General features: G+C 51.4%; 1 protein-coding gene across 2 annotated transcripts in view; it reads right to left on the reverse strand.

The window, feature by feature from the left end:
• Positions 1 to 2,537: 2,537 nt before the first annotated feature.
• The window catches only part of AGTRAP (angiotensin II receptor associated protein), a 20,601-nt gene continuing 8,919 nt past the window's right edge, over positions 2,538 to 14,219 (reverse strand). Inside the window, exons 2-5 of one of the 2 annotated variants that reach the window (XM_006145319.3) lie at positions 7,594 to 7,628; positions 5,701 to 5,806; positions 4,501 to 4,675; positions 2,538 to 3,265 (exon numbers count right to left, since the gene is read on the reverse strand). In XM_006145319.3, the coding sequence (XP_006145381.1) occupies positions 3,150 to 3,265; positions 4,501 to 4,675; positions 5,701 to 5,806; positions 7,594 to 7,628 (432 nt within the window). In that variant the 3' untranslated portion in view covers positions 2,538 to 3,149. Of the gene's footprint in view, positions 3,266 to 4,479; positions 4,676 to 5,700; positions 5,807 to 7,593; positions 7,629 to 14,219 lie in introns of both variants that reach the window. The other variant, XM_006145318.3, reaches the window with a different exon arrangement.

The raw sequence follows: 14,219 nt of genomic DNA on the forward strand, positions 1-14,219 counted from the left end.
TCCTGCATTCTTTCAGAATTGATCCTGTTTTCTTTTTCCTAAACTTTTTTTTTTTTCCTTTGTAGAGAGGTTTTTGCTACCGGGCATGTGTGCTCATCAGAGAGACAGAAACACAAAGAGAGAAATCACCTCCCAGAGGGGATGGCTATGCTGCAATCCCTTCTCCTGTTTTCCCTTTGGGATTTTGGGCATGCACGTGCACGCACATACACCTGGCGTGAGTTTGTTTGTTCGTTTGTTTTTAAAGAATTATTTATTTAATTTTATTTATTTATTCATTTTTAAATTTGACCAGAGAGAGACATACAGAGAGAGAGAGGGAGAGAGGGAGAGGGAAAGTGAGAAAGCAAGCCACCAGGTCTGGGATTCGAAACATGGTTGGCCATGTGGGGCGCCCAGCGCCTTAACCACCACACCACCTGCTGGTCCCCGACCCAGCATGAGTTTTAAGCTGCAGTCTACTACATAAAAGTCCAGTGATGTAACCATTACACCACCTGCTGATCCCTTTCCTAAGCTTTTTTCCCCATCGCAGACTTTAGAGCTTTACATTCTACTATTTCAGTGCTTCGTCAAGATAATTTATCATGTTTTTTTTTTTTAAAGAATTACTTTATTTAACTTTATTTTTAATTTGACCGGGAGGGGGGAGAGATAGAAGGAGAGAGAGAGAGAGAGAGAGAGAGAAGGAGGGAGGGAGGGGGAGAGAGAGAGAAAGTGAGAAAGCAAGTCGCCAGGTCTGGGACTCAAACCACAGCCAGCCATGTGGGAGTCCAGTGCCCTTAACGGCCATGCCACATGCCGGCCCATCATGTATCTTCTTTTGAGGAGAGATTTTTGCTATAGGGCACATATGCTTGCCAAAGAGACAGAGAAAGATGGAGAGAGAGGAAGTGAAAAATTACCCCCAGGGGGGATGGCCACACCGCAATCCCTTCTCCTCCGTTCTCCTCTGGGGGTTCTGGGCACGCACACATATGTACCTGCATGAGTTCCAAGCCTCCAGGCCTGGTACTTGAAACATGATCAACTCTGTGGGAGTCTAGTGCCTCAACCACCACACCACCTGCTGGCCCCAATGTATTATGTATCTTTAACAAAGTCTAAACTTGACCTCTATTTATCCTCTTTCCAGACCCACCACCACCACCAAAAAAAAAAAGACTTGAGAACACCATCTCTGCTGAGCTCCTCCAGATTTCCGTAGTGTCTTAGGCTTACCGTTTCCTTCACGCGCCTCAGATCTTCCGTCTAGAAAAATGCCTTCACGCATCGATAGACAGACATTCCTGCACTGAAGGTCTATTGATGACGAACCTTTTCGTCATGTTCAATTTTCTTCTTTTACCCTCATTCCTGAAAGAACTCACTGGTACACATTTTAGCTTGGCAGTTATTTTTCGCACCACTCTGAAGATAATCTTTCCACTGTCTTCTGACTTCTATCCATGGTTCCTGTTGAGACACGGGCTGCCAGTGTAACTGTCAGTCTTTTTAGGACAATTTCTATTCTGTCTGAACGCTTTTGGGATCTTTTTGGTCTTTGGAAGGGCCAGCAGGTGCTGTCGTAGTTGGGGCACTAGACTCTCACATGGCCAACTGCGGTCTGAGGCCGGGACCCGGAAGCTTGCCTTCTCCCTCTCCCGCCCCTCTCTGGTGAGCACATGTGCCCTAAAGCAACTTTTAAAATTAATGATAAATAAATAATTCTAAAAAAAGAAACTTTGTCTTTCGTATCCTCCAGTGTTCGTTCACCCTTCAGAGCTCCTGCCCCTCGAGTCCTCCCAATGAGAGTTAGCTTCTACTCCCCTGGTGTGCAGGCACCCGAGCTCATACAGCGGTCCTGGCCCAGTACCTGGTAGCCCCTCACCCTCTCAGGAGCACTGTGGGGACTGTGCGCTAGCCCTTGATCTCTTGGGTCAGGGACACGGGGGTAGCCTGGGCCTTTATGTACTAATAACCAAAGTTACAGTGGAACAAGGAGGCCCAGGGAGGAGTGTGAGCTGGGAACGACCAGCCCATCACAGTGGGGTGGGCCCTGGACCCTGTGGACACCTGTCAGCCTGAGCTGGCCCTGTGGCCAGAACTCAGGAGCTGCCAGGAAGAAGCCATCCTTCACCTCCTGACTCAACATCATTCCTGGCTCAAGGAACACCTCCACTGCTAACAGTTTTGTTGTCACTTAGGGAGCCCTGCCCGAGCCAGGTGGGTTACACTGAATTTGCATAATCTCCTCTCAGGGAGCGTTACCCTTCCCCAGGCAACACTGAAGGCACCTAGGAGAGCAGAGCAAGCTCGAACCAATGCCCGGGGCCATCTGATTTAGAAAAACACGTGCCTACGTGCCACACCAACTGTGTGCTCCTCTGTTGTGGCCTTAGCTAGACCTAGCCCAGTCAGTCAGTACACGAGCGGTGCTTGCTCCTGCCACGACAGAGCAGGGCAGCTCAGCCCTGGGTCCACCTGGATATTCAAAGGAGACCTCCCCAGGAATGGCAAGTGTAGGCCCCAGGCCAGCAAGTTAAACACAGCACAGCTACAAAATTCCCCAAACTTTAATGCCATGGCTCTGGGATGGCAGCAGGAGGCTGTGGTGGTCTCGAGTACTGCAGACACCTCTTGCCTCCAGCCCCAGGGTGCCCGGGTACCAAGTGATCAGGCAGTGAGGAGCACAGGGATTTCACCCACAGGCCAGATGGCTGCAGGGGTGGAGCGTGACCTGAAGCTCTCAGCTTCTGTGGAAGGGCCTGACAGAGTGGGGTAGCCCGAGCAGGCAATACCGGCCCTTCAGGCCTGACCTGAGCATACTCAGGCATGACTCTGCCTAGGGCCTGCACGGTGCAGCTGTGGTGTAGGAGAAGAGAGGCAGCAGTTCCACCCTGGGGGCATGTCGGGTGCCCTGAAGGGAGTGGAGGTCTTGAGGAGTTTAGGACAGGTGTGTGCATGTGGCTGCGGGGGCGGTCCATGGGGGCTCCCAGCCTCTTGATACTCCATTCAGGCAACCCCTGAGATGAAGAACAGAAGGAGGACAGGAGGACACATTCCATCCTTAGGTCCAAGAAAGGAAGTCAGACGTGTCCTTAGAACGGCCTCCCAGGCACATGGAAGGCGATGCAGCTTGGAGGGGGCCTGGCGCAGAGGGGCTGGCCTCAGTACCCTCGGGCAGCCTGATTCTGGCCCTCTGGTTCTCCAAATGGGTCCACAGGTGACTCAGGAGAGTCGATCGTCTGGTATGCACTGCGCTCTTGAGAAGGCCCAAGGAAGCCTGGGGGATGAGAACAAGAGAGAAAGGAAAAACGAGGGGCGTGATTCAGCATGTTCTACTGAGTTCTAACCAAGGCCCACCCCTGCCCTCATGCCAGAGCTGGGCATCCTGATGCCAACTCCCCATACCCCTATGAAATGGGGGTTTTTATGTCCCACTTTACAGGTGAGAAAACGGAGGGTCAAAGACATTGTGACTTGTCTGAGAGCATGCAACTCAAAGCTGATGGCACTGGGCCTCAGACCTAGGAGGCACGACCCCAAAGCCCGTGCTCCTGGCTACATGCCATGGTGCTTCCCTCAGCAGCACGTGCTCAGGACATGTGGAGGGCACCTAGCCCCGGGACCATAGGCTCCTCTGGTCCCCCTCAGTCCCATGTCCTGGCACAGCTGCCTAACCCAGAGAGCTAGAGCCACGGTGCAGGGCAGGTGGGAGGGCCCCCATTCCTCACTCCCACCCCCCACTTGGCACGTCTGTCCTGAAATCCTGAATAAGTCTCAAAGCTTGTGGCCTCAGTTTCCTCATCTGCCCAAAGGGCAGGATGGACCTGGCTCCCCTCACCCCAGGCAACTCCAGCCCCTGCCCCAGCTGTTCCCCCAGGCCAGCCCCAGGCCACTCCAGGCTGCAATTCCCAGGGATGAAAGGCAGAAGCCCACCTCCTGCCTCTCCCCATGATGGAGAGAGAGAGAAAGGAAATGAGAACACGTGTCAGAGAGCAGGAAACCAGCCTGGCCACGAGGAGGGGTGCAGGAGTGGAGAGAGGGCAAGAGTGGCTGGAGGGTAGAGGGCCAGCAGTGGGAAAGTGCCTGCCACCCAGTGCCATCTCGACTGAAGCTCCCATGGCCCACACCAGTGGCTCTCCATTGGCCACACAGTGCTGTCTCAGCCACAGGAGGGACACCCCCACGTGGCTGGAGTGTGGGGCTTCACAGGCAGGTAGGTAAAAATGGAGAGAAGACACTGCTCCTGCAGGGGCCCACGGGTCTCAGGCTGGAGTGCCTCTGGGAACAGAATCATACCCAGCTGTGCCATGCTCTGGGCTGAGAAGGGCCTGGCTGCTGCCACCGCCACCAACAGAAGGTCACATGAGAGTAGGGGGCCCCCAGGCTCCTGCAGCAGACCAGGAGCGTGTCCACCCTCCAGCTGGTGTGGGGTGTCTACACACGCAGGCAGGGAGCAGAGAAGAGTGGGGAGCTGGCCAGGGTGGGGCATACCAGCGTGGACCAGGAGCTCACCCCCACGCTCCCGGTACATGTGGTAGACGAGGCAGCAGGACAGCGGCTTGAGGAGCAGGCTGAGGATGGCCATGCCGGCGCTGAAGCGCAGTGTGTCTGAGAGGCCGGCCCGTGGGTAGAAGAGGCTGATGTGGATGATGTCCAGGAAGATGGTGGTCAGCAAGCCACCCAGAAACTGCAAGACACACCGACGTAGGCTCGGGGTGACCACACTCGTTGTGAGTTTCTGAATACGCTGACACCCATGTTACATCCCCATGGCCTCCCACCACCTTCACCAGGCTGGAAGCTGGTTCTGTGCCCACTGCGCACTTCGGTTTGCTGGAGAATAGATCAAGCCAGCAGGCCGGATGCTGTGGGGCTGGGCTGGGGACATGGGCTCAGGCCTGAACTGGGCTTGCTGTGACACAAAAGCCCCTACCCCCACTCTCTCATCACCTCAAGACCATGACAGGCACAGGCTTGGTTCCAGAACCTCCAAGACAGACGTTCTCTTGGAGCTCACCCAGTCTGTCTCCGCCACGAAGAAATCCCTCTCGAGCATCCTGAGACCCCAGCCCTGGCCTGAAGAGCCCCCAGCCCTGGCCTGAAGAGCCCCCAGCCCTGGCCTGAAGAGCCCCGTGAGGCTCAGTGTACTTAGAAGCTCTCCCCCTGGGAGATCTCAGTCGGGTTCTGTCAATTCTGACTTCGCAAAGGGGTGGATGGCCTGAAGAGCCCCCAGCCCTGGCCTGAAGAGCCCCATGCTGGGGTGCTCACTGCTTTGTGAGGCTCAGTGTACTTAGAAGCTCTCCCCCTGGGAGATCTCAGTCGGGTTCTGTCAATTCTGACTTCGCAAAGGGGTGGATTCCCTTAAACCGGTGTCCCAGCTACATCCCTCTTAAAAGGGACCCCCAGACGAGTGATAAGATGGATGCTCTCCTGGGGAGTAGCCAGTCTAGGGCACAGGTGGGATCCCACCCTATGCCTTCCTTGCGGAAGAGAACAGCAGACCTAGGGTTCTCTAAGCCAGGTAAGCCAGGGTCAGGGGCAGGCTAGTGAAGATGCATGCAGGCTGGTGGCCTAGGCTTTCTACAGCCTTTAGATAAAGGAAAATGAGGGCCTGAGGGAGAGAGAGAAGGCTGGGGCAGGAGAGGGGCAGGCAGAGTTGGGGTCACGGCTCTCCTGAACTCAGTCCCTATGATACTGCTCCCCACAACTCACCATGCCTATGGCATCAATGGAGTCTCGCTGAGCAACAGCCCACACGCCCAAGGCCAGGACGGTGAAGTTGGCCCAGGCGTAGGCACCCGCGAACACGATGCAGCCCCTGCAGGAAGAAGCACCTCAGTCCGGCTGGGCAGCCATCATACCTCGGGTCACCTCCCTCCTGCCCCAGGGTCTCAAGGTCAGGAAATCCTACTAGTTCTGTGGCCACCAGGTCCTGAATTTCTTTCCTCTTTCCTCTGCCAGGCTGTAACCCTGGCCTCACACTGTCTTTACGGCCACTCCTGCACCTACAGTCTGCACAGCAACAAATAATGGCGATCAGATGATGTCACTCCACTAAAAGTCCTCCAACGATTTTCTGTACCATATGCAATAAAATGGGCCAGCAGGTGGCATAGTGGCTACGGTGCTAGATCCACATGGCCAACTGCGTGGTTTGAGTCCCAGACCTGGAGGCTTGAAAATGACACCAGGCACGTGTGCGTCATGCCCAAAATCCCAAGAGGAGACTGGGTGAGAAGGGACTATAGTAGCATGGCCATCCCCACTGGGGGGTGATTTCTCACTTTCCCTCCCTCTCTCTCTAGCAAAAAATAAGTAGGTAGGTAATAGATGGATCTAGATATAGCTATCTGTGCAGACTCCTTTGGCCTAAGGGACCTTGTGGGCTCCTCCAGATATGGACTCACCCTTACCTACTTCCGAGCCACTGCCCTGAGCTGCTCCCACTGCCCTGAACTCTTGGCCTCTTTTTGTCATTTAGTGCCAGCTCAAAAGAGTTCTCCTCTACCTCTTCCCTCACCAACCGCCTTGTCCCTTTCCTAGCATAATGCCCACCCTATTCTGTTTTCCTAGGGTACTGCTACTAACTGACCTAGTTTACTTGTCAGCTTGCTTGTCAATCCAATGGGGATCATAGTTAACAGACACACTAGCTAGTATCTGTCAAGGTTCCAAGTGCTCTAAGCTAATCATTCATGTGCATTTATGTTAACAACTGTAGGAGGGAGACATTATTATTACCCTCATTTTACAGATGAGGAAACTGAGGCACAGAGTGGTTAAGCAACTTGCCCAAAGTCACAGAGCTGCTAAGTGGTGGGACTGGGGATTGAAGTCTGGCTCCAGGCCATGTTCTTGTCCTACCAAAAAGAAGACCCAGGAGGACTTCACTCTCATGACATTCCCTGGGCCTTGACTGCCCCAGCACACAGTAGGGTGCTTCGTAAGTTCAAATGACATTCACTGAAGTGTTATCATGCAGAAAACATGTGTACAGTAGTTCTGTAGAATACAATTTGGCTCAACAAGTCTTTAAATAAACTGTGGCATCTTTTGTTTTAAGGCAGGAGGCTGAGCCTTAGCCCAGACTCATCAGCTCAGAATTCTGGGGAGTGACTGAGAAATCTGCATTTGAACCTGGCTCCCCAAGGTCATGAACCATGATCAGCACTGTTCATATTACTCACAGCTGTTTCCATGTGCACTTCACTTCACAGTTCACAAAATGCACATGGGAGCTCAACGGCTTCCAGGCTTGGTTTGCAGAGAAATCATCCCGGAAGCACAACAGATTCAACAGATAATGACAATGAAGAGCAGCCCAGGACCTCCTGCGTGGCGGGCCTGGGGAGTGTCTGGGCCTGGGGAGTGTCTGAGAGCACTTCATACTTCCTCCTCCTGACCCCGGCAGGGTGCCCAGTCTTCATTCCCATTGTGGAAGAAAACAAGACCCCAAGAGAGAAAAATTGCTTGCCCAAAGTAACCCAACTAGAACATGGCAGAACCAGAACCTGACCAAGCTGACACAGAGCCCAGGAGACCCTCAGATCCAGAGCTGGAGACCCCAGGAGACGCGTGGATGCAGTTGCACACACAGCCACTCACCAGGTTGTCAGGAGCCAGTGAACCAGGAGAATCACCTGTGGCACAGAAAGGGGGTGGGGAGGACAGTCTGTGAATGTGACCGCCACAAGGGTCACAGCTTTCAGGAGGCTTTCAGAGCCAGAAAACAGAGAAGGCTCCTGTCTGACACCTCCAAGGGCTTCATCTGTATCTGTTCAAAGAAATATCAGTGGGGGCCAGCCAGTGGTGTGGTGGTCAAGTGGCTGGAACACACATGGCTGGCTGCGTGTCTGAGTTCTGGAGCTGCGGCTTGAAAAGCACTCTGGGTGCATGTGTGCTCACAGTCCTGAGGAGGGAGAAATGGGGAAGGGACTGCAGCGTGGCCATTCCCCATGGAGGGGAGGGGTTGCTTTGCACTTGCATGCTTGCACTCGCTTGCTCTCTCTCTCTCTCTCTCCAGGGAGGGCACACACTCTTTTGCAAACTTTAAAAAAGAAAGGAAAGGGGCCAGCAGGTGGTGTGGTAGTTAAGGGCACTGGACTCTCACATGGCCAATGGAGGTTCAAGTCCTAGACCTGGTGGCTTGCTTTCTCACTTTCCCTCTTTCTCTCTCTCTCACTGTCCCTCTCTGTTCAAATTAAAATAAATACATAAATAAATAAAATTAAGTTCAATAAAATAATTCTTAAAAGAAAAAGAAGGAAAGGGCTAGGAGGTGGTGTGGTAGTTAAGGTGCTGGACTTCCATGTGGCCAAACGTAGTTCAAGTTCTGGATCTGGTGGCTTGCTTTCTTGCTGTCCCTTCCTTTCTCTCTCTCTCTGTGTCTCTCACTGGTGAACACAAATGCCCTATAACAAACTTAAAAATAATAATAATTAGTAAAATAAATAATTTTTAAAAAAAGGAAGGGAAAAAGAGAGAAAGGAAGAAGAGGGGAGGGGAGGGGAGGAAGATAGAAAGAAAAGAAACGCTAACAACAGCAAGTGGCCAGGGTGAAGGAAGACCACAGGCAAGACCCGGGGAGCTTCCACTGCACTCTACTGGGCTCCCTCACCCAGGGACAGGGACTCCCATGCTCCTTCCTACTTCCAAGGGCCAAGGCTCCTTTGGGGAACACAGGGAATTTGCTCCAGAATCAGAGGAGGCTTCAACGGAAAACAGGGTGAAGGGTTCAAATACTCCAGGGTGATTTCCTAGGGCACTCGAGCTGGGCTGCTGTGGGGGGCAAAGAGGAAGCAGCCATGTGGCTAGAGAGGAGGAGGGAGGGGAGAATGGCAGGGAATCAAGTGGGGGGACGCTGAGGGCCCCAGGAAGGAGCACAGATTTCACGCTCGGTGCAGTGAGGGAAGCTACCCAAGACTTAGGTTGAAAACATCCCTCTGGCTTTTTTTTGGATGCCTGCAATAGTCTACCCTTTTTATCACCTTTCTGTCCTTAAAATAACAGCCCCCCTTTTCTTTTATTTAGAGAGAGATTTTTGCTATAGGGCATGTGCACTCGCCAAAGAGACAGAGACAGACAGAGAAACAGAAAGCGAGAGATCACCCCCAGGGGGGGATGGCCACACCACAGTTCCTTTTCCTCCATGCTCCTCTTGGGATTTGGGCAACCACGCTCACATACCCAGTGTGAGTTTTAAGCTGCTGGGTCAAGGACTTGAACCACAGTAGGCTATGTGGGAGTCTAGTGATGTAACCATTATGCCATCTGCTGGTCCAACCGCCCCCTTTTCTAGAATGGGTCTCCACTGGTAGTCAAAAAGACTCTGACTAGAAAGCACATAAGCAAAGGAACAAATGGGGCCAGCCAGTGGCATGGTGGTTAAAGCAGCTGGATCCTACACGGCCTACTGTGCAGCTCGAGTCCTGGATCCAGGGCTTAAAAACATGCCAGGCTCTGGGCCAGCAGGTGGCGTGGTGGTTATGGGCACTGGACTCCCACATGGCCAACCATGGTTTGCATCCTGGACCTGGTGGCTTGCTTTCTCACTTTCCCTTTCTCTTTCTCTCTCTCTCACTCTGTCCCTCTCTGGTCAAATTAAAATAAATGACTAAAAATAAATAAAATAAATAAAAAGAATTATTTTTAAAAAACAAAAACAAAAACACATGCGAGGCACTGGTGCGTGAGTACCCAAAATTGCAATAGAAAAACGGAGAAAGGATTGTGGCATGGCCATCTCCCCCGGGTGTGGGGGGGTGTCATATCTCATTCTCTCTCTTTCTGCCAAGCACAGAGGTTCAAGTCCTAGACCTGGTGGCTTGCTTTCTCACTTTCCCTCTTTCTCTCTCTCTCACTGTCCCTCTCTGTTCAAATTAAAATAAATACATAAATAAATAAAATTAAGTTCAATAAAATAATTCTTAAAAGAAAAAGAAGGAAAGGGCTAGGAGGTGGTGTGGTAGTTAAGGTGCTGGACTTCCATGTGGCCAAACGTAGTTCAAGTTCTGGATCTGGTGGCTTGCTTTCTTGCTGTCCCTTCCTTTCTCTCTCTCTCTGTGTCTCTCACTTGTGAACACAAATGCCCTATAACAAACTTAAAAATAATAATAATTAGTAAAATAAATAATTTTTAAAAAAAGGAAGGGAAAAAGAGAGAAAGGAAGAAGAGGGGAGGGGAGGGGAGGAAGATAGAAAGAAAAGAAACGCTAACAACAGCAAGTGGCCAGGGTGAAGGAAGACCACAGGCAAGACCCGGGGAGCTTCCACTGCACTCTACTGGGCTCCCTCACCCAGGGACAGGGACTCCCATGCTCCTTCCTACTTCCAAGGGCCAAGGCTCCTTTGGGGAACACAGGGAATTTGCTCCAGAATCAGAGGAGGCTTCAACGGAAAACAGGGTGAAGGGTTCAAATACTCCAGGGTGATTTCCTAGGGCACTCGAGCTGGGCTGCTGTGGGGGGCAAAGAGGAAGCAGCCATGTGGCTAGAGAGGAGGAGGGAGGGGAGAATGGCAGGGAATCAAGTGGGGGGACGCTGAGGGCCCCAGGAAGGAGCACAGATTTCACGCTCGGTGCAGTGAGGGAAGCTACCCAAGACTTAGGTTGAAAACATCCCTCTGGCTTTTTTTTGGATGCCTGCAATAGTCTACCCTTTTTATCACCTTTCTGTCCTTAAAATAACAGCCCCCCTTTTCTTTTATTTAGAGAGAGATTTTTGCTATAGGGCATGTGCACTCGCCAAAGAGACAGAGACAGACAGAGAAACAGAAAGCGAGAGATCACCCCCAGGGGGGGATGGCCACACCACAGTTCCTTTTCCTCCATGCTCCTCTTGGGATTTGGGCAACCACGCTCACATACCCAGTGTGAGTTTTAAGCTGCTGGGTCAAGGACTTGAACCACAGTAGGCTATGTGGGAGTCTAGTGATGTAACCATTATGCCATCTGCTGGTCCAACCGCCCCCTTTTCTAGAATGGGTCTCCACTGGTAGTCAAAAAGACTCTGACTAGAAAGCACATAAGCAAAGGAACAAATGGGGCCAGCCAGTGGCATGGTGGTTAAAGCAGCTGGATCCTACACGGCCTACTGTGCAGCTCGAGTCCTGGATCCAGGGCTTAAAAACATGCCAGGCTCTGGGCCAGCAGGTGGCGTGGTGGTTATGGGCACTGGACTCCCACATGGCCAACCATGGTTTGCATCCTGGACCTGGTGGCTTGCTTTCTCACTTTCCCTTTCTCTTTCTCTCTCTCTCACTCTGTCCCTCTCTGGTCAAATTAAAATAAATGACTAAAAATAAATAAAATAAATAAAAAGAATTATTTTTAAAAAACAAAAACAAAAACACATGCGAGGCACTGGTGCGTGAGTACCCAAAATTGCAATAGAAAAACGGAGAAAGGATTGTGGCATGGCCATCTCCCCCGGGTGTGGGGGGGTGTCATATCTCATTCTCTCTCTTTCTGCCAAGCACACACACCCTATAACAAAACTGGGTGGGGGGGAGAAAAAAAAAGACAGAACAGATGATACGGGGGAGGGAGGTGCAAGCACTTCTAAAGAGGGAACTTCCAGAGCTGAGTGCAGAGAACTGGTCAGAACAGTCAAACAAAGGCAGGGAGCCAGGACCCAGATCCCTGAGAAGGTGAGGGCGGCACTGAGACCTTGGGATACTAGGAGCCCCAAGACAAGGTGTCTCCAATGGGAGCTGGTGGTCAACGAGGCTGTGAAGGAGTTTACAGAAAGTCAGGCTTAGAAGAAGAGATGCCGAAAGCCAGGGACACGTGCAGTGTGCTGGGCCAGAGAGCAGGGTTTACAGCAGCTGGCATGGTGGTTGAGGTGCCGGACTTCCACATGGCCAATTGTGGTTCAAGTCCTAGACCCGGCAGCTTGTTTTCTCACTTTCTCAAACTTTCCCTCTCCCCACCTCTCTGGTGAGCCCAAATGTCCTACAGCAAAATTTTAAAAGAATAATAATAAATAAGTAAAATTGAATAAATTATTCTAAAGGAAAAAAAAAAGACTCAGGTTACTGGCCTGTATGAAAAGCCAGAGTGAGGCCAAGTGGTGGCACAGTGGTAACACAACTGGGCCCACAAGGAAAAGGTCCTGGGATGATGTCCTGGGACCTCCTGAGCATGCCAGGTGTGCTTATGCTAGTGACCAGGCCACCTGAGACAGGGCGTGGATTGTGTGGTGAGGGTCCTGTTCCTTTGGTGTGTGTGTGTGATGTGTATGTCTCTCTTAGAAAAAATAAACTTAAAAAAAAAATAGAAAAGAATGGGTGGGAGGAGAGGTTGCCACCTGCAGTACAGAAAGTGTGTGGGGGGGTGTCATTTCATGGTACACACACCTACTCTGTGCCAGGTCCCATGCCAGACACTTCACGTGACCTTATCTAGGCCTCACAACAGCCTCTGGAGCGTGTGCTACTATTATTATGATTCCCATCCTACAGATGAGAAAACTAGGCAGAGCCAGGATTCAAACTCAGGCTGTACCGTCTGGCCATGAGGACTTATCCCATTACAGTCAGAGAAACAGGCAGAGGAGCTTAGTCTTCCATGGGTTTTCTTCTCTCAGGGGCTAAGGAAAAATGATCACATGGTTCTCAGTTTCTTAAACACTTACAGTTTAACTGGGCATCCCTGGTGCCTACTCGGAATCCACCCTGGGGATTCCAAGGTGTGCAGAGGAGGAGCTGCCTTCCCAGGAACGACATCCAGCTGGAAGACACCTGCTAATCAGGTCATCAGCTTAGGAACATGGAATCCAATGAGACCCTGTCCTGGGGGAAATTGTAGCAAAGAATAGAAAGCTCCTTGCACAGCAGGGGAGGGTGGGGAGTAAAGGAGGTCAGAAGTACTGAGAGAATGACATTTCAGCCAAGGTGACCAGGCAGACAGGGTGTTTGTCACCTGGGATCAGAGAGGAAAAAGGAGTATGGAGCAGAAGGGACAGCCCAGAGAGTGGAGGATGAAGGTCAGGAAGCTAGGGGGTGGACAGGGCTGGACTGGGAGGGGTATGAGGGAGAATTCTGATCTTAATCTTTTGTTTCTTTTTGCTACAGAGCACCTGGACACACACCAGAGACAGAGACAGAGAGAGAGAGAGAGGTGAGGGGAGTAAGAATAATGTCCCTGGGGCTAAGGGGGGTGGCCACACCACAATTCTGTCTCTTCTATTCTCCTCTTGGAATTTTGGACACACGTGTACATTTATCCAGTATTTTTTAAAAGAATTATTTTATTATTATCATTTTTCACTACATGTATCTGGTATTTTTTTAAAGAATTATTTTATTATTATCATTTTTCACTTTTCTACAGGGCACAAGTGCTCACCAGACAGAGACAGAGAAAGAGAGAGAAAGGAAACTGAGAAAGCAAGTCAGAAGGTCCGGGACTCAAACTGTGGTCAGTCATGTGGGAGTCCAGTGTTCCAACCACACCACCTGCTGGCTCCCTCCCATCATGTTTTTCAAACCACTAGGTCAGGGACTCTAACCACATAGTCTGCCATGTGGGATCCAGCTGCCTTATGTTGGCCTTCTGCTCTTTATCTTTAACTTTATATATTATTATTATTATCATTATTTTTAATTTGCTATAGGAGACACATGCTCACCAGAGAGAGTGAGAAAGTAAGCACCAGGTCCAGGACTGGAACTGCCATCAGCCATGTAGAGTCCGGCATCTTAACCACCATGCCACCTGCCAGCCCCCAAACATTCTTTTCTTTATTCACAATAGTTCAAATGCATGCAAATGTGTGTGTCTAAGAGACAGAGACAGAGAGAGAAAGAGAGAGAGAGAGAGAGACACCCCCTTCCCAGGGTCTGGTCATGCTCCAATCCTCTCCTTTAATCCACTCACGTGTGGCCTGGCATGTTCAGACAGGCCAGGCCAGCGATTCAGACCATGGCCACCATGTGGGATCCAGCTTCTCATGAGTAACACATTACCGCTGCATCATGGAGTTGGCCCACGCCCCCTCTGCCTTAAAGGAAGCCCTGGCCCGCAGAGGGGAAGGGACCTGCTGTGGCCCACACCACTGCCACAGTCAGAGTGAGGGCTTAGCTTTTAGATTAAGAGAAGAGAAGGAGGGGGAACCAGCAGTTAGCGTAATGGCTATGTCGCTGGACTCCCACGTAGTCAACCGTGGTTCGTGTCCCGGACCCGGTGGCTTAAAACTCACGCCGGGCGCGTGTGCGTGCATGCCCAAGATCCC

This window comes from Tupaia chinensis, unplaced genomic scaffold, assembly GCF_000334495.1.
Source record: "Tupaia chinensis unplaced genomic scaffold, TupChi_1.0 Scaffold000146_1, whole genome shotgun sequence".
In the NCBI taxonomy this organism is placed as follows: domain Eukaryota; kingdom Metazoa; phylum Chordata; class Mammalia; order Scandentia; family Tupaiidae; genus Tupaia; species Tupaia belangeri.